The following is a 26,378-nucleotide window of genomic DNA, read 5'->3' as shown; positions in this document are numbered from 1 at the left end:
TTTTACCTCATGCATATTAGGCAGCATATTAGCATTTTGTGGGGGCAGTTTACTCTTAACTAGTACACATTTATTCTTATTTAAGGCAAGACAAGCAACGGGGGTGGCGGCAACCTTCCTATAGACCTTTCTGAGCAATAGACGACGCAGCGTGTTTTCTTCTTTATTATTTTTTGCAGGCCATATATGAAAAGGCTCTGAAGCACCTTTAGAACATGTTTAATAAACCAACCTAATCGCTATATAATGCTTCCATAAAGAACCCGTTCTGCATTTTACTCCTGCGGCAGACAGCTGAACAGACGCAATTTGTTTCTAAAGGACGTCTGCCTTTTAGCGACTCGTAATGGCCGCGTATTTTCGCCGCATATTGTGACGCGCCAATTAACACGACGGCCTTAGGCTCGGCTTGATTAGACGTCTCGGCTAAATAGATGGCTTTTTTTGTCGGGACGTCTCGGGCCTAAAAAGAAAGATATGCTGCCGGCCCCTTTAAAGGGACGCTAAAGTGGTGATAAAGGAAAGGGGCTGCGCCTGAAAGGAGGAAGGCGAGAGGAGAGGCAGTTTCGTAGTGCCTACTGGTTGGTGCGAGAAATGACGTCGTTGTGCGAAGGAAGGACGTGGAGCGATGCTGATTGGTTAGCGCAAGCAATGGTATCACTAAGAGGCGGTGGCAGAGTGTAGTACACAGTAACTTAAAGAACCTGCCTCGCTTATTGGTCTCTTGTAGAGGTGACTTGTTTATACGTGTGTGTTAACCGGTGCGAGCAATGTGCGTATAGGATCGGCATCACTTTTTGTAATTGTGCGTATGCTAAAGGGTTAAAGGAACTCGGACTCTGTGCTATACCAGCTCTGCTTTACGCTGCAACATTGATTTTCTCGTTCCTGAAGACGAGCCATGCATTCTGCAGTGACTCGTCCTTGCGAATTTTCATTTGCGGTTTTCAGTGGAGCAGCTGGACGTGAGCAAAGCTCGCTGCTCACGATTGCCCAACATGTCCCACGTCAAGAGCAACTTCTCTGCAGTCGTGCTGGAAGGCTGTATCTACGTCATCGGAGGCTTCAATGGTAAGACAGGCCAATGGGGCTGCGTTGCCAACCACGCTTTGCGTGTGACTACCCCAATGAACCCCTTCATGGTCTCCGAGTTGTATCCAAGCGAGCAAGTCCGTAAGACGATCTGTACACACGGGACGATAAATAGTAGTAATGTCACTGCGCGCTGAGCACTATAGTAGTCGTTTTATTTTCGTAATCTGGAGGAAAGTATGGCTTCGAGATTTTCGGGAATCGTGGGCCTTTTACGTACCAAAATAGCGATCTGATTATCAGGCGCGCCATAGTGGGGGACTCTGCATTAAACCAACAATATTGCATTTACTGAAGCGTGGAACTTCATCTAAAACATATTGTAAAATAATAAGAGAACTAATAGCCGAAAATTACGATAGTCCTCACTATGTCTAAAATTCATAACATTGTTAGGTTATGTTCATAACCTAGGTCTTTTCTTTTAACCTGTAAAGCATAAGTGTGTGCTTGCTATCAAGTGTTCTTTTCTTTTCTGCTACTATACTGTATCTTTTAGCTGCTTTGCTCCCTGGGAAGGTATGACCAAGTCGGGCATTTCCTCTGCTTTTGGCCGTGTTTCCCAAGCCAATTTTGTACGGAATTTACCTCGAATAAACCAAAAGAAAGAAGCTTTGACCACCTGGGGTTCTTTAGCAACTACCTAAATAAAAGTGCACGAGCATTGTTGCATTTCGCCCCCCATCGAAATATGGCCATCGAATGCACGACCTGAACCCCAGCATTGTAACGCCACTGCCGCTATGCTACCGCGGCGGGTATCTTTTGAACGTAGGTAATCCAGCGTGCGGCATGACGCTACGGAAAATGCAGAGTGGTAGTTTGGCGAAAGTACATTGAAGAGGTTATTAGCAAATAATGGGTTATGAGAGAATATGGACGGGAGCACGCACATTGAAAACTGTCTTGCGAGGTCGCCACAGCTGGCTTTTCCGCATTAACAGAGACTGTGCAGAGAAGCCAGACCTCAATGACTGTTCTCTTATAGAGGCGACTCGTTTTATAGGCGTGCGTTAGCCGTGGACGTTGGCGTGGCGACGACAAGCATCGTTCCCGCCACTTTTTGCTAATATGCCGATTTTTCTGCTCTACGATTGACTTGGCTGTTAACTCAAGTCGGGAAAGGAAAGCAGGAGGCGGCGCTGTTTCCCCCGCAGAACTGATTGAGCGAGTTTTTTTACTGCGGTAACAGCGCTACGTCATTCTCGCCAGTGCAGCTGATATCCAAGGTTAGACAAAACAAAGATTTTATTGCGACAGCAGTTACACGGACACTCGAGTCGCGTTTTCGCCGTCACCGTTGACGACGCCGTGCTGCCACGGTATCGAAAGCGCGTGAGAAGTCCAGTCGCGGAAGTTTAGATCTCCAGATACGCGAGCCAAGCGATCGCTCAGGCAAACCGGGCAGCGTCCTGCATTCCACTGCTTGGCATGAGAGTCTATAGGTGGCGCTGGTTGTGCGCGCGTGTGAGAGGCGATTGGAAGATTGGTGGAAGAAAAGTACGGAAACGAAAAACAAATAAACGGAGACGTACAAAAGCAAAGTTCGCAACAAGGGGTCAGAAAATTTGGTTGAGGGAGATAATAGTGCTTTTTTTTTCTTTTTTTTGTTTAACCTAGGTAGGACATTAGGCAGTATAATAGCAAGAGCTTGGTGGCGCAACCCACCGCCCCGTTCCAAAGGGGACGCTCATAACATCCATTCATCCATCCATCTATCCATCCAACACGCTAGCGTTCGTGCTGATCTGCCGTTTGCTTACACTCTAGTGTACGTATAGACTGGTCTCGGCGGAACGGACAGCGCAGACATCAGACTAAACTTATCTAATCATTGAGTTAAGCGCTGACGAATGCCGATGGTTTTCGGGCGGTCTCGTCTCGAGTGACATCAGCGTGTGATGCCTGCAACTCCGTGGCGGGGCGTTGCTCGTCGCGCCAGCGTTGTGAGACGCCTGGTAGCTGCCAGGGCGCTGTTTCTGTTGCGCGGTAGCTGTTTCCCGGCGTATTGCATCGCGCCTAAGCGTCACCACGTGTGTACTGTTGGAGCACCGCCCGATAAGCACGAGCGCAACGCTAACTGACCTGCCAATTGGTGCGCGCATCTTAAACTGCCAGTTTCTTTAAAAAGGCGCGGATGAACTTCACGTTCCGGGGCGAATGCATCATTGAAGACAAAGAAAGTACGCGCATGAACCAAGGTTTTGCGATTGTGCACTGCAGGGAGACAAATAGGCTGACGCAGGAGCGGAAATATGGCAAGTTAGCCCATTTTCAAGCTCGTAACTGATGTCGCGGTAAACACAGGTCACGTCCATTGTTCTCCAATTCGCATGTTCTGCACGACACTTGATCCCGTGGACCTTCGGTTCAACATTATTTCATGCATGGGACGATCCACGGTCAGACAATATGGACATTGTTCTGGTGGGACCCGAAGCTTTGATTGTGCTCGATAGATATACTTGGGCTCGTTGGTTGCAGTACTCGTCGATTAGTTCACGCGTTCTCGATAGCATCTCATTTCTCGTTTACACCACACTTCTCTACTCCCAAACAGGCAAGACGACCGTGTCGCAGGTCGAACGCTACGACATCGCCACCCGGCACTGGTACACGGCACCTGCCATAGGCATGAACTGCAGCGCCTGCGCCGCTTGCATTGTTCATGACGTCCCCAACCCTGGTATGCCATCAACGTCGTAGTCATGTACATAGCCCTCCTTATCTAGCTTGCAAAATGATTGCGGGGTGAAAAAATATTAAGTAAGGGCAAATGGGGAATAATTAGGAAGCAGGTAACCGAGAGTCTAGCTGGAGCAGCAGCGAGGTGGGCGCAATATAGGAATGATAAATCGTTCGTCGCCGTGGCCGAACTGCCACTGAAAAACGGGCAGTCTACACGACGACGGCGACTATGGAACGACGATGACGGCACGACGACATGCGCGTCAAGCACACGGGCTTGATTATATCGCGCTCAGTGTTACACTGACGATTTTAAGTGAAGGACAGGGCGTGGACGTACGTTCACGTCCAGCCTGCAACTTCGGAGCTTTTCACAGCAGCGTCTGAAGCAACCCACTCTACACAGGCTTAATTAAAGTGAAAGAATAGGCACGCTTTATAGCGATGTTTTGAAAGCGTTAGAACTTCGTAGCTAGTTTCGATTAAAGGAGGTTGAAAAGAAATCTTGTTTTGGGGCGCACATGCCGTCGTGCGACAATTTTGGGGCGTCGTTTAGAAGCTGTGGTGGAACGCTCGGGTAGGAAGTTCTTCCTCCTCTTCTTCCGCTACCCTCTCCATCTGTGGCGGCTGCAAGAGGGGAGGATGACTGTTGCTTCCCATGACGGCGCCACCTATACTATAGCGCTGAAGATGTGCTGACTAACGGTTCTGTTCTCTACATAATTGCAGATTGAAACGACAAACGCTACCAGGACATACTGCAACAGATGCACGCCATTAAGCGCTTCATTTAAGGCGATTAGCTTTCTAGAAGCGTTCTGCCGTTCGCTTGCGTTGACAGTCGCCATCCGTGGCTTGTGCACCTTTTATGCGAAGCATACTAGCCGCACAACCACGCTCGTCCTTGCTGGGCCGCGCGCGGCCGCGTAGCTACCATATGACGTCATAACAGCTGCAAAAGCGGAGGCTCAACTCGTGCGCTCGCTTGCGGCCGCGTAGCTACATAGCCGGGTCTCAGCTCGTGCGCTCGCCTGCATGAGTTGTTTCTTCGTCTAGCCGAACCAAATATAGCCAAGCAACAGCATTTCACCAGGCTAAACAGTGGTTCAGCAACTAAAATAAAGGCTAGTATGCTTCGCATCCTGGGCTTAACCTTAGCTAAGCCACAGCCATTTCTTTATGGTGGCTGCGCTTTGTTCGTCTCGCACACCCATTATCTCTCTTACTTATCTGATTTTATTTTCCTATCTCATTTCTCTCCGTGCAGCCGCCTGGGTATAGGCGTCCAAGCATGTCAGTCACGCGGCGCGGAACACCGCGACAGATCCTGACGACGCGCAAGCCCGCCGTCGTCTTCCCGGGAACGCGAGCCGTGTCCGTCGTGGCGCCTGTAGCGGACGCTGAGTTTGCGAATTCGCCCGGACGGAAGAATGGCGCTAGGAGGCGGGCAGAAAAAAAAAGAATATGAAAGAAGATAAAAAAGAAGTTATGAAAAACTAAACGAATAAAAAAAAATTCCGGAAGAATTAGTCGGTAACGATCGTCAATGAGTGTGCTTGTTTCTTTCAAATCTGCTGGAATATCCGTTGGCCGTTATTGTCAAGCGCGGTAGCATCCGGGTAGAGATTCCATCACGTGACTTCAACGCGTGACTTACGCGACCGCTGATTACAGTCCGGGATCTACCTCAACTTATTTCACTGTCAACGATGCAGGCACACTCAACTCAGTCAGACAATCGTTCCAGCAGACGCACCAAAGCCGGGGAAGGTAGGCAAATACAGCTTCGCTTCAATAAATGAGTTATGCGTTCGAAGGCTTTTATTTGCGGCACTGCTATGCACTGCCGCAAACTTGCTGTGCAATGCAACAGGAAAGCTTTGGAATTTGACGGCGCACTGGACTCCCCGCACACTGCAGCCTTTGGCATAGATCTGTGCCGTCTCCTGAACTTCTGCTTGCCCGACAGCTACATCGTGTTCAACAAGTCCTTTTACAAGTCGGCCTACGGAACGGCCATGGGTGCTTCAGTCTGAGAGGTTTGCATCCATCTTGTCAGAAGCTATCGAAGAATCGGCAGTGACACTCCTTGGCCCGGCTCCCGCGTCTTTTGTTCACTGCTTCGGCGATTGCCTTCACACAATTCGCGGCAACGACGTCACATGAGTTTTGGACCACTCCATCTAGACTAGTATCTAATTTACCTTGGATGAAGAGGAAGAAAGGTTGCTTTACGTTTCTGGACGTTCTTATTGACCGTATCGGCAAAGGGCTCGCACAAGCGTGTACCACAAGCCCACCCACACCGGGAGGTAACTCGACTTCCATTCAGTGCACCCCAGGGACCGGACACAAGCGGTCAGTTTACAGGTTCTGCACTTTCCGAACTGGCTTTCCGCGTATGTATGTTCTAATTCCTAGAGACGACGACGGGAGCTGAACTTTATAAATAGACAAGACTTGAGCACTAAAGGTCACCCTGGTAACCTACTGGCCGAACAGGGACGTCGGACCTGTCCGCCAAGCGGTTCTTAAGGAGAATAAACGCGTTGCTGTCTCGTGTACGCGTGGTGTAAGTGAGGCGTCAACAACTATGACGTGTGGGTGGCTCATGTTTCTCCCAGAAAGCTCCGCGACAAGTTGGTGCGCACGGAAGACCTTATAGAACGTGACTTTGATGGGGTCATCACAGTCTTTACAAGATTCCTTGTATAGACTGTGACTCAACCGACAATTTTAGGAACAGAAAGAAACACTACTACTCAACCGTGGCAAAGACAAACACGGTATCGAACGAGCTGGCCGAGCATTACTAGAAGACAGGCCATATCATCCAGTGGGACGCAGCAGCTGTCATCTTGGCAGACACTGTGATCGGGCTTGTTGGTACGAAACCGCAACTTCGGGTAGCAGAAAGAGGGACGCCAGCTACCACCGTCAGAGAAACATCTCTATCTAGACGTTTACTGGTTGACTTATTCTACATCCAATTCAACAGCACATGTGATTAACAGAAGACGGGGCAATCCGCCCACGCTCGTTCCGCCACCTTTCCAGTTTGATTTTGGTTTGGTTTAGTGCCTGTGGCTATGGCTCAATCCACTGCAGGGGATCGGTCCACTATACGTATAAGCAAGCACGGTGGATCTTCGTTGTTGTATACATGTAGATGTGAATCCTTGGAAATGCTATTATTGTAAGGATGGGGCCCCTCGGGGCCCCATCTTAACGGACACAATAACAGCGTTAATTAACATTCTTTGAAAACATTACCCACTTTTTGGCATGTGTGTGTCCACGCCTAACTTCTTTGCGCCAGTTCTCCTGGCGGGAAAGGGAAGATGGGGCATGTCTCCAAACTACCAAACGAGGACCAACGAATTACCTTACGCGCCGCGCCACGCCAATGTATAATTACATTGGTTGAACGAAACACAAAGTGGTAATTAAGAAATATCTAGTGGCGATTTAGCGCTAAATAGGAGAGCAATGCGTTAGAAATACGTTGCACCTCTCTGATAAGAGAGGTTTATTCGACGAAGGGCCGATGACGGATGGAGCGATACGCGATGCTGTTGGCAAACCTGTTGTCTGTATAAGTGCAAGTATATATATATATATATATATATATATATATATATATATATATATATATATATATATATATATATATACCCACACACAGACTTTTTTTTTTTCATTTTGACATTCTTGATGCTCACGCGTTAAAATGTGTGCAGCTCTGCATCCTGCAGCTACTTCAGCATAACCTCGGCCAACATAATTTACCCCCAGCTGTTACAGTTATTGTTTCATCAAAACATCCTGCAGAGCGGATTTCACTACGACCCTCCTTTATTTTTTGTCGTGTATGATGTCACGAATCCTAAAGGGAACAACTGGAACAGGCGTTGAGAAAAAGAAGTAGCCACAGAACCCTGGCATTATGAACGATTCTCTCTATACATCATGCTACAGTAGCAACAACAGCAATAACAGCAGCAACAACGAAGGCGAAGACGAGATAGTCGGGAAGCGCGTGTCACGCAGCACGTTCAAATAGCCGGTAGCGGTATATTTGAAGCGTCAAACCCCAGGACATGGCTTAGTCGGCTCGATCGGACCGGTGGGCTGCTATCTCTTGGAGCGCCGATGACGCGGCAATCTGTGGCCGGCTGGGCGTCCCTTGCTTGTGGCCAGCTCACTCGCTTGGTAGCCTCTGCCCTAACCACCGATCCTTCGTGGTAAGACAGAGATGTGCGCCGCCGTCGAAGTCGTGCACGCCGACGACGATGCCGACAAGACCGGCGATGGCGACATGATCACCGTGGAGCTCGAGGCAGCGCAGCTCTTCCACGACGATGACCGGCAGCGTGGTTTCACACCTGGCGTGGTGGCCAGGCTTATGCCTGGACTTCGAGATCAGAGGCAAATACGTCAGTTCTGTGACGTCGTGTTCCGGGCTACCGATGGTTCGGAGATCTGGGCGCATCGGCTCGTGTTGGCTACCAAGTTAGTGACGTTCCCGCTTGCCTTTTAATGCATGAACATTGTGTTGGGCTGCTGAGCACGAGGTCGCGGGATCGAATCCTGGCCATGGCGGCCGCATTTCGATGGGGGCGAAATGCGAAAACACCCGTGTACTTAGATTTAGGTGCACGTTAAAGAACCCCAGGTGGTCGAAATTTCCGGAGTCCTCCACTACGGCGTGCCTCATAATCAGAAAGTGGTTTTGGCACGTAAAACCCCATAATTTTTTTTAAAATGCATGAACATTAGGAGTTTCAAAGTGAAAAAAAAAAAAAGCACGTGAAGTGTGGGAAGCAGATCACGTGATAGGGGTATATAGTGCAACTGATGGTGGTCTGCTTCGCACCGCCGTCAGTTGCACTTCGCTCCTCGAAGAGGTGAGGACGTGTGTCGAGTGAGCTCCCGAAAAACATATGCAATGTGGCGACCGCGGTTTAAGGCGTGGATCTGGTACCTATTTGAGGTGCGATATAATGTTAAGCCATTTTCTCTCGGATTTACTGCTGAATCGCCCCTGAATTTTTTGTTATTTGTCAGATTGTCGTCCGTATGCATACGTGCGCGGTATTGGGGTGTCGCTTTTTGTTCACGAATGAAGCGCCGGCTCTTAGGTACACAAGCTCACAGTGTCCGGACTCGTTTGCACGTGGTCTCGAAATGTGCGGGTCGACGTGACCGGCTGGTCCATCTGGACGTTCCCGGCTCAACTGCCGCGTTTAGACAAAGTACAAGAACCCGGTTATTTTGTGACTCGGACATGACGAGTTTAGTTTGCGTGATTTCGAACCGAGCGAGGCGAAACTGAATCGCGACGACTTTGTCGGTTCCATGTTACGTCCTGCGCCGAGACGTGCCGTGCGAAACGGCCGGTATACGCTTATAGGAGATAAGGACGCGCCGTTGCGCACTCTTTTTTATTTTTCAGCGTTTTTCGAGTGACCAGCCACGCGTCCTGGCTCGTATATATGCACTCGATTGCATGCGCGTTTCCCCAGCGGTTCATTGTGAAAATATTCATTTGCAGATTATACCTAAGTTTGTGCGCATAGCTTGGCGGCGCATGTGAAAAGCGAGCCCATGTGACACACATGTACTCCTTCTGTCGCCGAGGTGCCGTGGTACTAGCAGAGCACTGAAGACGCACCGCGAAGCGTGAAGCCTTGGGCCACGTGTGCCACAGTGAGACGGATCACCCGCTGACAACAAACAACTGCCGCTTCGCTATTACAGACCCTGCACAGGCAGTTATGGTCCCGTTTGGATAGAAGTTTAAGCGGCGCTTACACGCGGGGGATCGAGCAAAGTGCACCTTCTTCTGTATCAAGTAGGCAAACGCACATTTTGTTTTTGTTTGTATGTATACAAGCAAGAATGCCCAGCGGAAGGTCCCCGAGTCTCGTGAAAGTCTTCAGCAAAAGTCTCCATATGTCCCTCTCGCAACTCACGCATGCGCACGACGCCAGGGCAAATACGAAAAAAACTCAAGTGCGGATCTCCCGCCTCAGAGTAGCAGAAACAAATACCGAATGGTATTGTTACGTTTCGCCTACAACGCGCGGTAATGCCGGCGCGGATGCAACGGACGCCGGGGCTTCGTTCAAAGCGGCGGACATTTTGGCCCGTTCGACGCCGCCGCAACGCTTCCCCGCCAAGCGTGTCCAAGCGTGTTTCAGTGCCACGTGTCTTCGTGTGTGCGTGTGTGTGTGTGTGCCCACGCTTGTCAAAGCGCGGCAGCCGGGGAGCGGAGCTCCCCAAGTGAGGAGCCAGCAGGTCTGTCCGTCGGCGGGTTGGCGATGCGTCACTACACTCGGTTCAGCAGGTCTCTCGGCTCGACCGTGCGCGCCGTCGTGGGCTCATGCTCCGCCGTGTCGTGGGCTCATCCCGTGACCTTCCTTCTGGCCCGCGGCGCCGAGAGTATAAGAGCAGCTGCCCCCGGACGCCAGGAGAGAGGCTCCGATTTGTACTGTTGAGTTACGTGCTCTCCCGTCTCTCCACTTCGGTCGACCTGACCGGCCGCTCTTTTGCTATGTTAGAATAAACAAGTTGTTCTGTTACCAGTCTTCTCTTGCTTTGCCGGGACCTTCGGATGCTTCCAGTGCCCCAGGCCGCCAGGCCAACGCTACCCTTGGGGCTTGCGACCCATTGGCAATAACGGGCGTCTGCACCGAGACCCCAACAACTGGTTGCCAGCGGTGAGATCGCGACAACGGAGGCCAGCAGCGAAGAGATGCGGTTGACTGTATGCTGAGCAGCACAACGACCATCCGGGAGCAGTGCAACGAGCCCTGTGTGATGACTCGTTGCCTGCAGCGGAACGACTGCGCTGAATTCTTGGCTGCGAGGTTTGGTGAGTGCGGGCCTTTCTTCTTCTGAGTTTTGCCAGGCTTTTGTTAGTGTTAGAAACAGAGCTGGTAATTGTGGTTGTCGTTGCTGCCGGGTTAGTTTGCGGCAAGACAATAGTAGGCAGTAGAGAAAGCAGCATTCAGAGCAGCCATGGATTTGAAGTCGTTGCGCAAACCGAAATTGCTGGAGCTTGCAAGAGAGTTGGGTCTGGATGTCTCAGACAAACTCAGAAAACCAGAACTGCTAAGGGCTATTCTTGAGTTAGAAGCTGAGGATGACGAGCTGTCGGAATGCCTTGAGACCATTGAGGAGAGGGAGCGTGAACTTAAAGAACAGAAAGAGAAAGATGAGCGCGAACTTAAAGAGCAAAAAGAGAAACAGGAGCGCGAACTAAAAGAACAAAAAGAGAAAGAAAAAGAAGAGCGCGACCGTCAACACGCTTTGGAAATGAAGCGTCTCGAGTTAGAGATGGAACGCGCTCGTAATGGAAGTCAGGCACACGGTGCAGGAGAACGAGTATTGTTCAAAATGACTGACCTGATGCGGCCGTTTAAGCTTGGAGAGGACATTGGTTTGTTCCTGGTTAACTTTGAGCGAACGTGCGAGAAGCAGGGGTTCTCTCGGGAAACGTGGCCACAGCGCTTGCTCACTTTGCTACCCGGCGAGGCGGCCGACGTAGTCGCTCGCTTGGAGAGAGAGGAGGCAGAGGATTTCGACAAAGTGAAATCGAGTCTGCTAAAAAAGTACCGGCTGTCAGCGGAGGCGTTCCGTCGGAAGTTTCGGGAAAATGAGAAAGGCAAAAGTGAGTCATATACAGAGTTTGCGTACAGGCTTATGTCAAACATGCAGGAGTGGCTCAAAGAAGAGAAAGCGTTTGGTGACCACGAGAAAGTTCTGCAGTGTTTCGGGCTAGAACAGTTTTATAGTCGGTTACCTGAGAACGTGCGGTACTGGGTCTTGGATAGGCCAGACGTTAGTACGGTGGCTAGAGCCGCTGAGTTAGCCGAGGAGTTTGTGACGCGTCGGGCTCGCGGAGCTAAGGACGGTCAAAAGGGTGAATTTGGCTCCAAGTCTGAGAGGCCGAAGTTCACACCCATGAGAGCAAAGGGGGATACACGTAGTGCGGATGCGAGTGAAAGCAGTCCGACCGAACGTAAGGAGACGGCGGCAACCGAAGCCGAACGCAGAAAGCGGTTCGAGACGAGGCAAGCGCGCGTTTGTTATACGTGCCAGAAGCCGGGTCACTTTTCGGCGCAGTGTCCAGAAACAAAAACAAAAGTCGTGTTTTTGTCTTTATGCAGCACTGACGAGAACATGAAGCTTCTCGAGCCTTACATGCGAGACCTCCTCGTGAACGGGAAAGAGTGCCGAGTGCTTCGCGATTCCGCAGCTACAATGGATGTAGTTCACCCCTCTTACGTAGAACCCGATATGTTCACGGGCGAGTGCGCATGGATCAAGCAAGCAGTGGAAGCTCATAGCGTGTGTCTGCCGGTAGCAAAAGTGCTTATTGAAGGACCTTTCGGAGCACTTGAGACGGAGGCCGCAGTGTCATCTATGCTGCCCCCCCAGTACCCGTACCTATTTTCGAACAGGTCCGATCACCTCCTGCGCGAGAAGGGGCTTTTGTTTGGTGAGGCTAGCGTTCAGGCCTTAACCAGATCGAAGGTTCGGGAGCTCGCTGCAAAGGCGGTAGTTGCGGGGCCGACGTTGTTGAACGATGAAAAAGGGTCAGAGGCGCAGCAAGCTGGTATTCAGAGCACGCCCGAACTGAATAAAATTGAGCCTGTAGCGTTAAAGGCACCAGATACTGGAGAGGAAAATCCCGACACGGGAAAGTTAGAAGAGCTGTCTCCAGATTTGCTCATCGCGCCTACGTCAGACGGACTTAACAGGTTGCTAAAAGTCAGCCGGTCGGCTTTGATAGCCGAGCAAAAGAAGGATGGCAGCCTAGAAAACATACGCTGCATTGTCAAGGAAGGTATCGCCAAGAAAAATGCTCGCTTTGTGGAAAGAGGTGGGGTCCTGTACCGGAAGTATCTAGACCGCAGGGGAGTGGAGTTCGATCAGCTGATCGTGCCTCAATGCTATCGTCAGGATCTGTTGCGCTTGTCGCATGGGGGTTCGTGGTCCGGACACCTAGGAGTTAAGAAAACTAAGGACCGTCTCTTGCAAGAGTACTATTGGCCAGGGTGTTTTCGGGACGCAGACCACTTTGTGAAGACATGCGACACCTGTCAGCGGGTGGGCAAGCCAGGGGACAAAACGAGGGCGCCGTTGAAGTTGGTACCTATCATTACGGAGCCTTTTAGACGGCTCGTTATTGATACAGTGGGACCTCTGCCGGTAACAGCCACGGGGTACCGACACATTTTGACTGTGATCTGCCCAGCGACAAAGTTCCCTGAAGCAGTGCCGCTTAAAGAACTCAGCTCAGTTGAGATAGTCAATGCACTACTGTCCATATTTGCGCGAGTTGGTTTCCCTGCAGAAATCCAGTCAGATCAGGGTACAGTGTTTACTAGCGCTTTGACGACAGCCTTTCTCGAAAGGTGCGGGGTAAAGCTGTTACACAGCTCAGTGCACCACCCCCAGTCGAATTCCGTTGAGAAGCTCCACTCCGTCATGAAGCGCGTGTTGAGAGCATTGTGTTTTGAACATCAAACTGACTGGGAGCTGTGTATGCCTGGAGTGATGTTTGCATTAAGGACCGCGCCGCATGCGGCTACGGGGTTTTCGCCAGCTGAGCTGGTGTACGGTCGCTCGCTGCGATCTCCGCTTCGCATGCTTCGAGAATCATGGGAAGGCAGGGGCGACGACCCAGTCGTGGTAGAGTACGTGCTTAAGCTCCTCGAACGCTTAAGAAGGGCACAGGAGTTGTCAGGTGAAGCAATGGCAGAGGCCCAGCAGAGGGCCAAGGTTTATTATGATCGGACAGCCAGGGCCCGTCGTTTTGAGGTGGGCGATGAGGTCATGATATTGCGCACATCGCTAAAGAACAAACTCGACGTGCAGTGGGAGGGCCCAGCACGGATTGTTCAAAAACTGTCGGACGTTAACTACGTGGTGAGTCTGCCAGGAAAGCGGAAAGCACAGCAAGTTTACCACTGTAATCTGCTCAAACCCTATAAGCAACGGGAAGCAGTGGTGTGCATGATGGTAAACGTTCCCGAAGAGCTTCCGGTCGAGCTTCCGGGACTAGGCTCAGTGACGAACAGGAAAGACACCGATCAAGTCATTAGTGACTTAATAAGTAAAGCATCGCTGTCGCCTGAGCAGAAAACCGAACTACACCAGCTCTTACAAGAGTTTCAAGGTCTGTTCTCTGAGAGGCCTGGTAGGACTTCTGTCCTTACTCATGACATAGAACTTACCTCCCCAGAGCCAGTACGATCCAAGGCGTACCGGGTGTCACCCCGCCAGAGCGATATTATGGAGGCTGAGGTAAAGAAAATGCTACAGCTCGGTGTTATTGAGGCGGGTGAGAGTGATTATACCTCCCCTTTGATTTTAGTTGAGGTACCGGGCAAGGAACCTCGTCCTTGCGTCGACTACCGCAGGCTTAATTCCATCACTAAGGATCAAATTTATCCGATCCCTAACATCGAGGAGCGCCTTGAGAGAGCGAGTAGCGCTCAGTTTATTTCCACCCTAGATCTTGTCAGGGGTTATTGGCAGGTTCCACTTACAGAAGAGGCTAGTAGGTATGCGGCGTTCATTTCACCAATGGGGACATTCCGTCCTAAAGTTTTGAGTTTTGGTTTGAAGAACGCGCCATACTGCTTTTCAAGCCTCATGGATAAAGTGTTGCGGGGACAGCAAGAATTCGCTTTACCGTATCTAGACGACGTAGCGATATTCTCCGCATCCTGGCCTGAGCATATGGCGCACTTGCGGGCAGTGCTAACCCGCCTGCGCGATGCGGGCTTGACAGTCAAGGCTCCCAAGTGCCAGTTAGCACAGGCCGAGGTTGTCTACCTCGGACACGTGATTGGTCGGGGTCGTCGCCGCCCCTCTGAAATAAAGGTGGCCGCTGTGCGAGACTTCCCGCAACCGCGCACGAAGACCGATATTCGGTCGTTCTTAGGTGTCGCCGGCTACTATCAGAGGTACATCCCCAGGTACTCTGATATCGCGGCTCCCCTAACGGATGCTCTAAGAAAGACAGAGCCGCAAACAGTCGTCTGGGATGAGACAAAGGAAAGAGCTTTTAGCGCCCTAAAGAGCGCCCTAACAAGCCAGCCTGTGCTACGATCGCCCGACTACACAAAAGGGTTCGTTGTTCAGTGTGATGCTAGTGAGCGAGGCATGGGCGTTGTACTGTACCAACGGGAAACTGGAGAAGTAGAACACCCCGTCCTGTATGCTAGTCGTAAGCTGACGAGTCGTGAGCAGGCGTATAGCGCCACCGAGAAAGAGTGTGCGTGTATCGTGTGGGCCGTTCAGAAATTGTCATGTTACCTAGCTGGCTCGAGGTTTATCATTGAAACGGATCACTGCCCTCTCCAATGGCTGCAGACCATCTCTCCCAAAAATGGCCGCCTCCTGCGCTGGAGCCTCGCTTTGCAACAATATTCCTTTGAGGTGCGTTACAAAAAGGGGAGTCTCAACGGTAACGCCGATGGCTTAAGTCGAAGCCCCTAACGTGGAAATCAGCCTCAAAATTGCTTGTTACTGATGTTTTTCTTCCTGAGGCAGGATTTTTTTAACCTATTGCTTTTGTGTAATGATGTGCTTTCTAGTGCAATTTTCCGATTTGTGGACGCGTTCTGAGTGTTGCTAAACTACTGTAAGGAACTAGGCAGCAGTATAAAAGGGGAAAGAGCCTGGCAGGGCTTAGTGAGGGTTGTGCCGTGCTTGCTGACTGAGCGGTTGACTTTCGGCGTAGTTCTAACGCTTGCCGGAAACGAGAACAAAAATGTCAACTCTCCCGAAGTCACTTTGCAGTGTCCTGTGTGCACCTGAACGGGAGAACGAGGCCTTCTCTGTGCGCTGCGCTCAAGAAACGCCAAAGGACGCCCGACTTCGGTTATGAGCATCATCGAGCGACATCCCTCCGGACAGCGGATGCAGTCCCCTGACCATCGGGATCTCCTTCCCCCGGCGGGGCGGTCTGTTACGTTTCGCCTACAACGCGCGGTAATGCCGGCGCGGATGCAACGGACGCCGGGGCTTCGTTCAAAGCGGCGGACATTTTGGCCCGTTCGACGCCGCCGCAACGCTTCCCCGCCAAGCGTGTCCAAGCGTGTTTCAGTGCCACGTGTCTTCGTGTGTGCGTGTGTGTGTGTGTGCCCACGCTTGTCAAAGCGCGGCAGCCGGGGAGCGGAGCTCCCCAAGTGAGGAGCCAGCAGGTCTGTCCGTCGGCGGGTTGGCGATGCGTCACTACACTCGGTTCAGCAGGTCTCTCGGCTCGACCGTGCGCGCCGTCGTGGGCTCATGCTCCGCCGTGCCGCGGGCTCATCCCGTGACCTTCCTTCTGGCCCGCGACGCCGAGAGTATAAGAGCAGCTGCCCCCGGACACCAGGAGAGAGGCTCCGATTTGTACTGTTGAGTTACGTGCTCTCCCGTCTCTCCACTTCGGTCGACCTGACCGGCCGCTCTTTTGCTATGTTAGAATAAACAAGTTGTTCTGTTACCAGTCTTCTCTTGCTTTGCCGGGACCTTCGGATGCTTCCAGTGCCCCAGGCCGCCAGGCCAACGCTACCCTTGGGGCTTGCGACCCATTGGCAATAACGGGCGTCAGCACCGGGACCCCAACAGTATGCTTTCGATGGCTGCAGGAGCCGGAAGCAATTGCAGAACCAGAAATGTCATGGACGCCATGTTTTGAACAGCGTCTATTAGTTGTGGAAATAATTTGTAGAAAGACGGCGAGGTCGGCTCGAGTTTGTGCGCTCTAACTTGCTACTCCGCACATGGGAAAGGGAAATGGGAAGGGAGGAACAAAAGAGGAACAGGGGGTGGTTACAAAAATAGTGGTGCAGTGACGCTAATCGTCAACACAGCAGCATACTTAAATTTCGGAGGCTGCATAAGTACTAAGCAAAATTTCGTAGCTCTGAGACTGAGGTTTGGGCTAGTTAACGCGCAAAGCATTATTGGGGGTTGCGGAGACTGAAAGAAGACGACAACCCGAAGAGGTATTTAGTGTAATATTTCATATCCATTATTATTATGAGCATGTACCAAGAGTTTATATCGATTGTTCTGAATTTCCTCTATTATATTCTGTTATGTAGTGTGTGTGTGGATTTTGTACTTTTTTGAAAACTTTTGACCTTGCTGTACGCCATGTAGGGGAGCTCGGGCTCCCTCAAGCGAAAATGGTTCGCTTTTTTGCCTGAGCCTACCCACATCATACTGATGTAAATAAAACTGACTTGACTTGACTTCACTTCACTATTAACTTTCATTTACAATTACGAGTTGCAAATTTAGTTTCGATTCATTTTCCCTTAATATATATTTTTTAAACTCTTGCACCGCCCCATTCATGATCGATCCCCCAGAGTAGGTTGTGCAATTTCCTGTTTTGAGGGGACAACAACAACAACAATTTCACTGGGCACAATCAACCAACCGAGGCCACGTGGCGCGCGGGGGAAAGAACAAGCGCCTGTGGTGCTAGCATGTAATGCGCACGCTATTTTCAAGGTGGGTAAAGTGAGGGACGTGCGTCTTTATGCACTCGTTTGTCTTATACCAATTCAAGCGTTTCTGTTCCATTGTGACTTCTACGGTAAAAAAAAAAAGATAAGTTGCAGGCACTCGTTTTGTTCATCGCGGATACGCATTGCCGAAGAGCTACGTTGTCGCTATCGGTCGTTTCGCGTGCATGTATTCTGGTTGCTACGTTTCTTCACTCTCGTCAGGGAAGGCACAAGTCGCGAACATTTCAGTAGCGAATTAAGTTTAGAAGAGGAACTTAAACTTTTGCAAAAAAAGAAAGGAGCTGCCAGAACTCCTTTTGTTCCGGCTTTGCACCCTCTGGTAAGTCACCATGTCGGTCCCTCTGCGATGCAGGTACTCGGGCTGCTACGTGCTCTTCACTCTCGCCAAGGAAGGCGTGAATCCCGAACAGAAGCGGAACAACGAGTGGACCCCGCCCATCCGGGTCGTGGTGGAAGACCTGAACAACGACATGATCAAGCTGCTCGTCGACTTCGCCTACCACGTTCCGCTGCACGAGCACATCGGTCTACACAATGTCGGCAATGTGCTCGAGCTCGCCGAGAAGCTTAAGGTCAGTCGTGAGCTGCCCGAGGCGCTTCTGAGACTTCGTTTCGAGGAGGATGGCACGCTTCTCTAAAGCGTTGCCGTTATCATGGCCGACGTATACCGTGATCGTCGGTCGGCGTTCTAAGCCACGGGCCGAGGTCACGGCTTTGACGGCGGCGATTGCAAACCGCGACGATGGCAGCTGGAATTTTCTGAGCATGTGTTTATATATTTGCGCTGCATAGGCGCGGTGGGAAGTCTACCTGAAGGGACGATATACCATTCCTGACCCTGGTACAGATTACGAAGTTGAATAACTCGCAGGAAGTGGGGCGACCACGTGTAGCTGCTGAAAGCATGTTAGAATGCAGGAGGGAGGATGGAGGGACCCTTGAGTTACAGGTGACGCGGCTAGCCTCGGCTGTGAGACAGAAGGCAGCATTGAAAGGGGCCACGTTATGGTAATGATCGTATAACACACGGTGCTTTTTGTTTGCTTAGTCTGTCAAGCTACCTAAATTTGACACTCGCGATGAGTGTTTCCTAGAAAAACATGGCGTCTATAAGGTCACCCAGCCAATTGTGTCACCTGCATTACGGCAAAGCATGGCCTTTGAGGTCGAATGTACACAATCAGGGATCCCAACGAAGGCAACGTCACATTTATTTTATTTACTATTGCTGTTCCATTCTATTGTTTAGCAAACTAGACAAGTATAGCATTGCGATGAGTTATGTTGTGTTACGCTGTACGACCAGCGACACAGAATGAAATCTTGCCTCGATATTCGGTCAACGAACATCTCGCGGTTCGCAGCAGTAGGCACAATATGTACTCCAATTTTGCTGAATATTTTGTTTCCAGGTGAGAACACCTTATGTAAAGACGCTCGACGTGTCATCGACTTGCCCTAAAACAAGAAACGATGTTGTTTCAGTGCCAGCTCATAAATGCGACTTATTCAAGCGGTTCCATCTTTGGCGAATGTCAGTAAACAAACGAAATCGTCGAAGTCTGCGCACCCAATTGCGCAGCTATGAGAACGTGATCGCTGCGTCATGGGCCATAGTCGTGGGCTCAGCTGCTGTTGTTGACTGACAAAACTGCAAGTGTGTACAAATCGAGTGACGTTTAGCCCTGTAATGCTCAAGCACTGTTCCACGTAAAAGAAAATTGCAACAACTTGTTCGCCTTTGCTTCTGGCAGTGGGGAGCACATTTGTATTATTTGTGCATGAAACGCTGAACTGTTAGTTTAGTTAAAACTTAATCGGTGTTGTAAATAACCAATGAGTAATCGGTTCGTTCAGCTATCCACAGCTGAAACTTTACTCACGCGTACTAAAATGCAACTACGGATTTGCTTCAAGATCTCGGCGTCAGAACGACGACCTCGTTTGTGGCATCAAAAGCGCAAACAAGTGCTTAGATTTGGCTGCACATTATTTAAAAAAAAAAAAAAAAACGTCAGGTGACTGAAGTTGCTCCGAAGGCATCAACTACGCCGGCTCAACTAGGCGAAGTGTGGCTTGGAGGCGATTAACCACACAAATTAATCAAATCGATTTGAGAGCTAGTACACAAACGAACAACACATCTGTCGCTGCCTAATTCTCCTCTACCTTGTCAGTGAAAGCAGTGTACAGAAAGAGGGTGTAGCCTGTTTTTTGCAACCCCGCTCGTTGACTTTCGTATTTTGCTCTTTAAGGCTATATAAACAAAGTTTGCCGAAGTTCAGCGGAGACTTCCTCCAATTTGATTTTGACGACGCAGTTAATCCGGATACGGGATCACTGCCTGAGCACCCTCAAGCAGAACCTTGAACCGGAGAGCTGCGTCGACACTTACCACCTGGCCTCCCGTTGCGGATACGAGAACCTTGCCCGAGAATCTTTTCGCTATCTCCTTCGGAACTTCGGTGAGGTAAGAGCATTGAAATGAATCATTTTCAACTTAATAATGCATTATAAAGGCAACATTTAGCCTTTCCCACTCACGCAACAACTTGTTTCTCTTTATGCATAATAGGAAAGAAAAAAAATGGTTGCTTTGAACTTCGAAAAGATAAAGCCTCGAGGACGTCTGAAACCACAAACATGAATATTATAGAAATTCACGTACTACACGTCCTATCCGTGGTTGTTCAACAGCCACAGTGTTACTTCACTCTAGTAACTTTTCTGGGAAACTGTGCACTAGTGCCGATGCTGCGGTTCTTGGTAGTATCCGAAGAAGCCGGATGTTTGTCGTTCCCTTCGTAGAGATTGGAGAGGGCCCACGCAATTGCAGGTGTGGAAGAACAGCGCCCAGTTCCAGGCCCTGACACCAGAGGAGCTGCGTACCCTCCTGGAAGACAACCGGTTGTACGCTCCGAAGGAGCTAGAGGACACGTTCCCCGCCATTCTCAAGTGGATCTCCGCCGACGTGGCCGGCAGGACGGTTTACCTCGCCAAGTTCCTGCCGCTCGTGCGCTTCACACGGTGTTCTGTCACGTGAGCGCACCCTCATTCACGCGTCTTTAGACTGAAGCGATGGCTGCGCGTTGCGTCGGCTTTGTCGTCGCGCACGGGACCTCATTCCATTTCATGACGTCCCAGTCGAGCCACTGAACTTTTGGATGGATGGATGGATGGATGGATGGATGGATGGATGGACGGACGGACGGACGGACGGACGTACGTACGTACGTACGTACGTACGTATGTACGCATGTATGTATGTATGTATGTATGTATGTATGTATGTATGTATGTATGTATGTATGTATGTATGTATGTATGTATGTATGTTATGAGCGTCCCCTTTGGAACGAGGCGGTGGGTTGCGCCACCGAACTCTTGTTACTCCCACCTACATAAAAGAAGAAAAGAAAAAAAGGAAACGAGAAAAAAACTAGCGTTCAATTTCGATAACCAAACTTCCTGAACCTCTATAGTGAACTTTGTTTTCACACGCCTCCGTTGTTTGTCGTTCCCCTACTTTTCTTCCACCAATCTTACAATCTGCGCTTACTTTCAATGTGGCACAGCGCACTCTTCAGTTTGTACTGAATTCTTAGATTGTCACCGAATGTAGTAGGAATGCATTTGCTTGTTAACAAACGGTTCTCCTCAATTTCTTCGCGTCGGTGGGGGAAACGGTAAAGGAAGGAGGATGTTGATAGGTTCGCGCTTGCTGTGGGAAGGAGATAAATAAATTGCAGAATATTGCGGCAACACGGTATGTCAACACTGAACGTCAACACTGAACGTCAACAATCATTTCTGGAAGACATAATTGGTTCATGCTGTCGACGAGCCGTAACTGCCGAGATTTCGGACCAGCGCGTTGTGTGCAAGCCAGCAGGAGAATACGCCACTTTTATTGTGGAACCTGCTTCTATAGCTAGCCCTGTATGTGCCACTCTCTTCTAGAAGCCCGGCTATTTTAGGCATAGGCCGAAGTGCTCATTTGCCGCTGTGCGCTGACTCATACTCGCTGCAACACTTGTTTCACGGGCTTGAGATAGAACATTAGTGAGTGACGATGGATGTGGGTGGACAGATTGATGAACATCAGTGACTGTCGGCGAGTTTGACTGGACGCGAGTTATGAGAGTGAATCGGGTCCGACAGGTGCGAGTGCAAGTGTGAGTTCGAGTGAGCGAGTGTTGGTGAGCATGAATGTGCACGAGAAGGAACGTAAGCGAGTGCCACAGCTAGTGCGAGTATACGTGAGTGCAGTTGAATGCATAAAGCCTGCGAAAATAATGTGAGTGAGTATGAGCGAATGTCCGCTTATGCTGCCCCCTACCCCCCCCCCCCCCTATGATTGTACTTAATTGCAGTTAGGTACTTCGTAGTTAATTATCGCACAAAGGCGTAGAGAACGAAGACTGCGACGATGATAGGTTTCTTATATTTCGCTGCACTTTCTGAACTATAGTCCTCGAGATGCGGGCGACATGTTTGCGTGTGTCACGTGTTCTGCTTCTATAGGTGCCGGGAATTAGAATTGTTTCGAAAATTGTTGTTTGCAGTAGCGCGTTACGCGGGGCCCCCAGAAGCCGGGTCACCTGCCGATTCTTATCTCTTCACGTCCCTCTTGTTGCAGGGACTTCGAGAAAGTCATCACCAACGAACAAGTCCAGGGTGATGGAGACAGCCTGGAGGTGCTGAACGTGATTCACCAGGTCAGCTGCTACTCTGCTGCACTGCGCGCACTTGCTCAATGTTTTCACTGATCGAGACAATGCTGTCTGCGGTTGCAGTGGCATGCAGTTGGTAACGCGTTGATCGCGATGTAGGTGCACGTGTGATGTAGGTTCGCCCGCCAGAAACGAATGACGCGTTCCAGCATGATACACGTACTAGTATGGGTGGCACACGCGAAATGCAAATGTAATGCATGTGCTGTTATAGGGATGTTGGTGCATGCTGCGTCGACAATATATGTCGTGTTCCGTTAGTGCACATTTGCGAACGCCGTATGCAGACTCTGTGCTATTATCGCACGTGACATGTGCAATCCTCACAGTCACTATAGGTGCTGTTAAAAGCACCTATACACAAATTACAGGTGATTGGATGATTAGAAATACCGAATTAGCGATTCTCGTGATCATAAAATTTAGAAAGACAGGTTAACTCTTCAAGTGAATGCAGCATAGAAAACGAAACAGGTAAATGAAGCTAGGAAGGCTTGTCAAGCTATACAGCCATCCATGCTTCCAGAACACATTGCCGTCTCTCGAGGTCTCGCGGCGCAAAATCCCTTGATCCTACCGCTCCCGCCTATATGGATACGAGCAGCTAGCAGTGGTGGTAGTGCCATCACGTGACCTTATGTTCAAACTCCTCGGTACTAAGCTATCTGCTGACTCACATGCTGGTTATAAGGCGCCGGCAAGAGAACTGTGTCATACGGCTGTTAATGCACTGTTTTAAATCATTTTGCTTTTCCTTGTCTAACTTTTCTGGTTTCACATTGCCAGCCCGTCGCGGAAGCCTCGCGGGAAAGCTCGCACGTATACATGTGTGACCACGTGAGTTTAACCACTAAGCGCGAAGAGTAATGCATTTTGATGACCCAGGTTCTTGCGTAGCTTCCGCAGCGTTGCACGCCAATGCGCAACGGAATATGAGTAAAATATGATAGGTCAATGCAGTAAGAACCCGTGTCCTCACTGGTTATATAAACCGTCTGCAGTGACCTAGTGTATTGTACTTCGCGCATAGTGGTTGTTGTTTCAGCCCTTGTCCGGATTTCCGCCAAATCGGCGCGTCCTGCAATTCGTCGGGCAACCTGCTTAAAACGTTTTATTTTTAACGCAGACGCTCTCCCGGCAATCCATGGCTGTTGGCGAAGTTGCCGGCCTAGACCTGTCCCCAAAACTGTGGCTCACGCCTCGCTTGCCCAAGGACATCCTGTTCCTTGTCGGCGGCTGGACGACGGCCACTACCAACAGGCTGCTCACGTACAACTGCCGCACGGCCAAATGGCGCGTGATGGGCAATCAGAACACCCCGCCCAGGTAATGTGTCCACTCTGTCGTTCGCTCACGCACTGAACAATTCTCGCACGTATATATAGTTTTGGCGATGGAAATGCTTTCAGGTTGTGCTAGGGCAGGACAACTCGTTAGAGTGATTCGCCGCCTTGCTGAGACGTTACGCGCGTAAATAGATACGGAGATGATGGTTGCCGCCCGTTAAACAATGGGAATAACTGAAACGGCTTCGCATTGTGGAGAAATCGGTCTTCATTAATTAGTTTAATTATGTGGTTTTACGTTCTAAAACCACATTCTGATTATGAAGCACGCCGTAGTGGAGGACTCCGGAAATTTCGACCATCTGGGGTTGTTTAACGTGCACCTAAACCTAAGTACACGGGTGTTTTCGCATTTCGCCCCCATCGAAATGCGGCCGCCGTGGCCGGGATTTGATCCCGCGACCTCGTGCTCAGCAGCCCAACACCACAGCCACTGAGCAACCACGGCGGGTGAGAAACCGGCTTTGACGAGCGCTTTTATTTGTGACAGCAAATCACGATGCTCGCACTGGTTCGTGTCACTTTGTCTGAAGCCTCTTGTCTGTCACACGTCCAATCAAGAAAAATGAGATGGGGGGGAAACGCAAGGGTGGTGCATATCCAAATCTCCGAGGCAACGGCCGCGATTTTTCGAGTACACTCTATAGGTGGGGCCACAATACTGGGCCACAGAAGACATGGATACTGCCGTTGCTATCGCGAGCGTTTGGGGCACTTTAGCAAGATAAAGGTGTGCACGAATGGACGGGGCTCGTCGCAAGTTGTGTACACAATACAATTCTGAAATGGGGTAGAGGGAGGAAGAAGGAAAGCGGTCAGGGGGAAGGTTGAGTGCCTGAGGGAAGTGCGCAACAAAACGCTCTAGCATTGTTGAGTTTTTATGCGTTGCATATTGCAATCACTCAGTTCAGCCCTTGGGCGCGGCCGGACAGCCACCATTGAGGGTATGAGCCATTGTTCATTGCTGCGCGTCTCATATGTGGGTCTATTCTCTTTTAAGTTTGCTATGTTTGTTATTAAGCTGCTTCTATTTTTATGCGTTGGATATTGCAATCACTCAGTTCAGCCCTTGGGCGCGGCCGGGCAGCCACCTTGACCTTTAGCGCAACCACGTGACGTGACGTCACGACAGCCGGAGGAAAAGCTGGGCCCCAACTCGCGCAATATGCAACGCATTCTTGGCTTAACCAAGCTAAGCCTGGCCATTTTTGAGTTGAGTGGTTGTAGGCTACCGTTGGGATTAGCCTTGCAGTTGTAGCATTGTTAAAGGCATTCGCCCACATGCGCCGTGTCGGCCGCAGGGCGTACCACGGCGCCGCGGTGATCGGCCAGTGCGTCTACTTCGTGGGCGGCTTCAACGGCCGCGTCTGCTACCACTCGGTCGTCTGCTTCGACGTGCACCAGGCCCGATGGAGCGCCAAGGCGAATATGGCGTTCGCGCGCTGCTACGTCAGCGTCGCCGTTCTCCAGGCGAGCACCGGTGACGAATAGCGCATGTCGCTCTGCGTCTATGCCGTAGAGTTTGCGTGGCTTGTAGTTTTAGCATAACCAGATATATGCCGGTTGTTGTGCCCCCCTTTTGAAATTCTGGAACATCGCGAACGTGTGCGCCAGCAGGGCGGCGCTGGTAGCGGCATCTTTATTATTGGCGGCGAGGAGTTACGGAGTCGCCATCTGTCGGAAGCGCCTCCCTTGCGTAGTATGAGGGATGACGCGACGCGCCCCTCATAGGTTTCGCTTACGGCGCTCAATAAAAACGACACACGGTAGCCCTCCTGGACATTTACGTATATTACTCTCAAAACGAGGGAAGTTTTTGACTGTCGATATAATAACCTTGGGCAAACTGAAATCGTTTACAGAATCGTTTACAGATGCTATCTCTTTAACGAATACGTACAGTGAACGACACTGCTCGCTGTCGCCGCGATGGAGCCGGCTCCCGAACCGGCTTCTTGCGTGAAAGGTAGGCAAACGCTGAGAGTAAACTATGTGAAATATGTTCTTATAGTGGGCTGTCTGTATAACCAATGGGGCATAACAGAATGAAGCCTCAACGCAGCGATCGCACGGGTTCGCAGCGACCGATTGCGCGTCTGCATGCATGTACGCGCACAATGTTTTGCTTTCGCTGTGAACGCGTTTTTGCACCGTAGCATATGAGCATTTCACAGTACACTAGCTACCATTGTTCCGTGGACGCTATCAGAACTGTTCAAAAATAATTTCATTATAGAGACTTCGACGCCTGCGGGGACTGTTATGTGCCATCGCGACGATTCAATCTTTTCCTGTCTTCTAAATTCTTGGACATCTCAATATTGTTTCTCAAGTTACGTCGCACTGTATTTTTATCGGTCTTGGCATGCGATTTCCCTCTGCTTATTTTTCGTAATCCAGTGCATTAATTCATAACACAAACATGACCACATGTCGTGCCTTTTTTTTAATGTGCGTCTTACCGCTCCCTTTCCGTTCCAGTGAACTTGCCGGTATCTAGCATCAACAAGTTCATAGACCGAACCATCATGACATTAGCCCTAGAAACAAGCATGACGCCGCCTGGGGTCCATCGTGTATCTCAAGCGCGGTTTGCAGATAAGATAAAGACTTTTTTTTTTTTTCGGCGAGGCGCATTGATGGTAACTGCACATCGTTGTCAGCGATAAATCGCTTAAAGTGGAGAGGCTCTGAAACAGTCGTATAGTGACGTGTGTCGCTCCCTCGATCAGCGCGGGAGCTCGTAAAATATATGTCGGAACAAAGCCGCGCTCGATACCGATGACGCGTAATTCCGCTTAAAAACGGTCAGAACTCGCCACGAAGCAGCAGCCACGTGACCGATCGTTCGCAAGGTTAGCGCTGCGAGTGCATGGCATGCGAGAAAAGGCGCCGCGTGCACCCAATCTCTGAGGCCTCGATGATGATGTATTGGCATCCCCTTTGAAGCGGCGTGGTGACAAATAGTCACCTAG

At 50.3% G+C, this 26,378-nt stretch overlaps 1 protein-coding gene across 1 annotated transcript; it reads left to right on the top strand.

The window, feature by feature from the left end:
- The first annotated feature begins 7,473 nt into the window (after nt 1-7,473).
- Nucleotides 7,474-24,894, top strand: LOC126533324 (kelch-like protein 10). Its single transcript, XM_055071625.1, has 7 exons — nt 7,474-8,292; nt 17,677-17,896; nt 19,645-19,794; nt 20,161-20,363; nt 21,964-22,042; nt 23,184-23,383; nt 24,705-24,894. Exons 1-7 carry the CDS (start codon nt 8,036-8,038, stop codon nt 24,892-24,894), a joined length of 1,299 nt encoding a protein of 432 aa, XP_054927600.1. The 5' UTR covers nt 7,474-8,035.
- The last annotated feature ends 1,484 nt before the right edge of the window (nt 24,895-26,378 follow it).

The sequence above is a fragment of the Dermacentor andersoni genome, chromosome 7 (genome assembly GCF_023375885.2).
Source record: "Dermacentor andersoni chromosome 7, qqDerAnde1_hic_scaffold, whole genome shotgun sequence".
Taxonomy (NCBI): domain Eukaryota; kingdom Metazoa; phylum Arthropoda; class Arachnida; order Ixodida; family Ixodidae; genus Dermacentor; species Dermacentor andersoni.
The sequence above is the reverse complement of the archived record's forward strand: the minus strand, read 5'-3'. Positions and strand labels throughout refer to the sequence as shown.

What these genes read in the sequence shown, in the direction of transcription:
- LOC126533324 (XM_055071625.1), top strand. Translation starts at nt 8,036, where the DNA reads ATGTGCGCCGCCGTCGAAGTCGTGCACGCCGACGACGATGCCGACAAG. An exon ending in TGCTGAACGTGATTCACCAG is followed by an intron (nt 22,043 to 23,183) that starts GTCAGCTGCTAC and finishes TTTTTAACGCAG; the next exon opens with ACGCTCTCCCGGCAATCCAT. An exon ending in AATCAGAACACCCCGCCCAG is followed by an intron (nt 23,384 to 24,704) that starts GTAATGTGTCCA and finishes TGTCGGCCGCAG; the next exon opens with GGCGTACCACGGCGCCGCGG.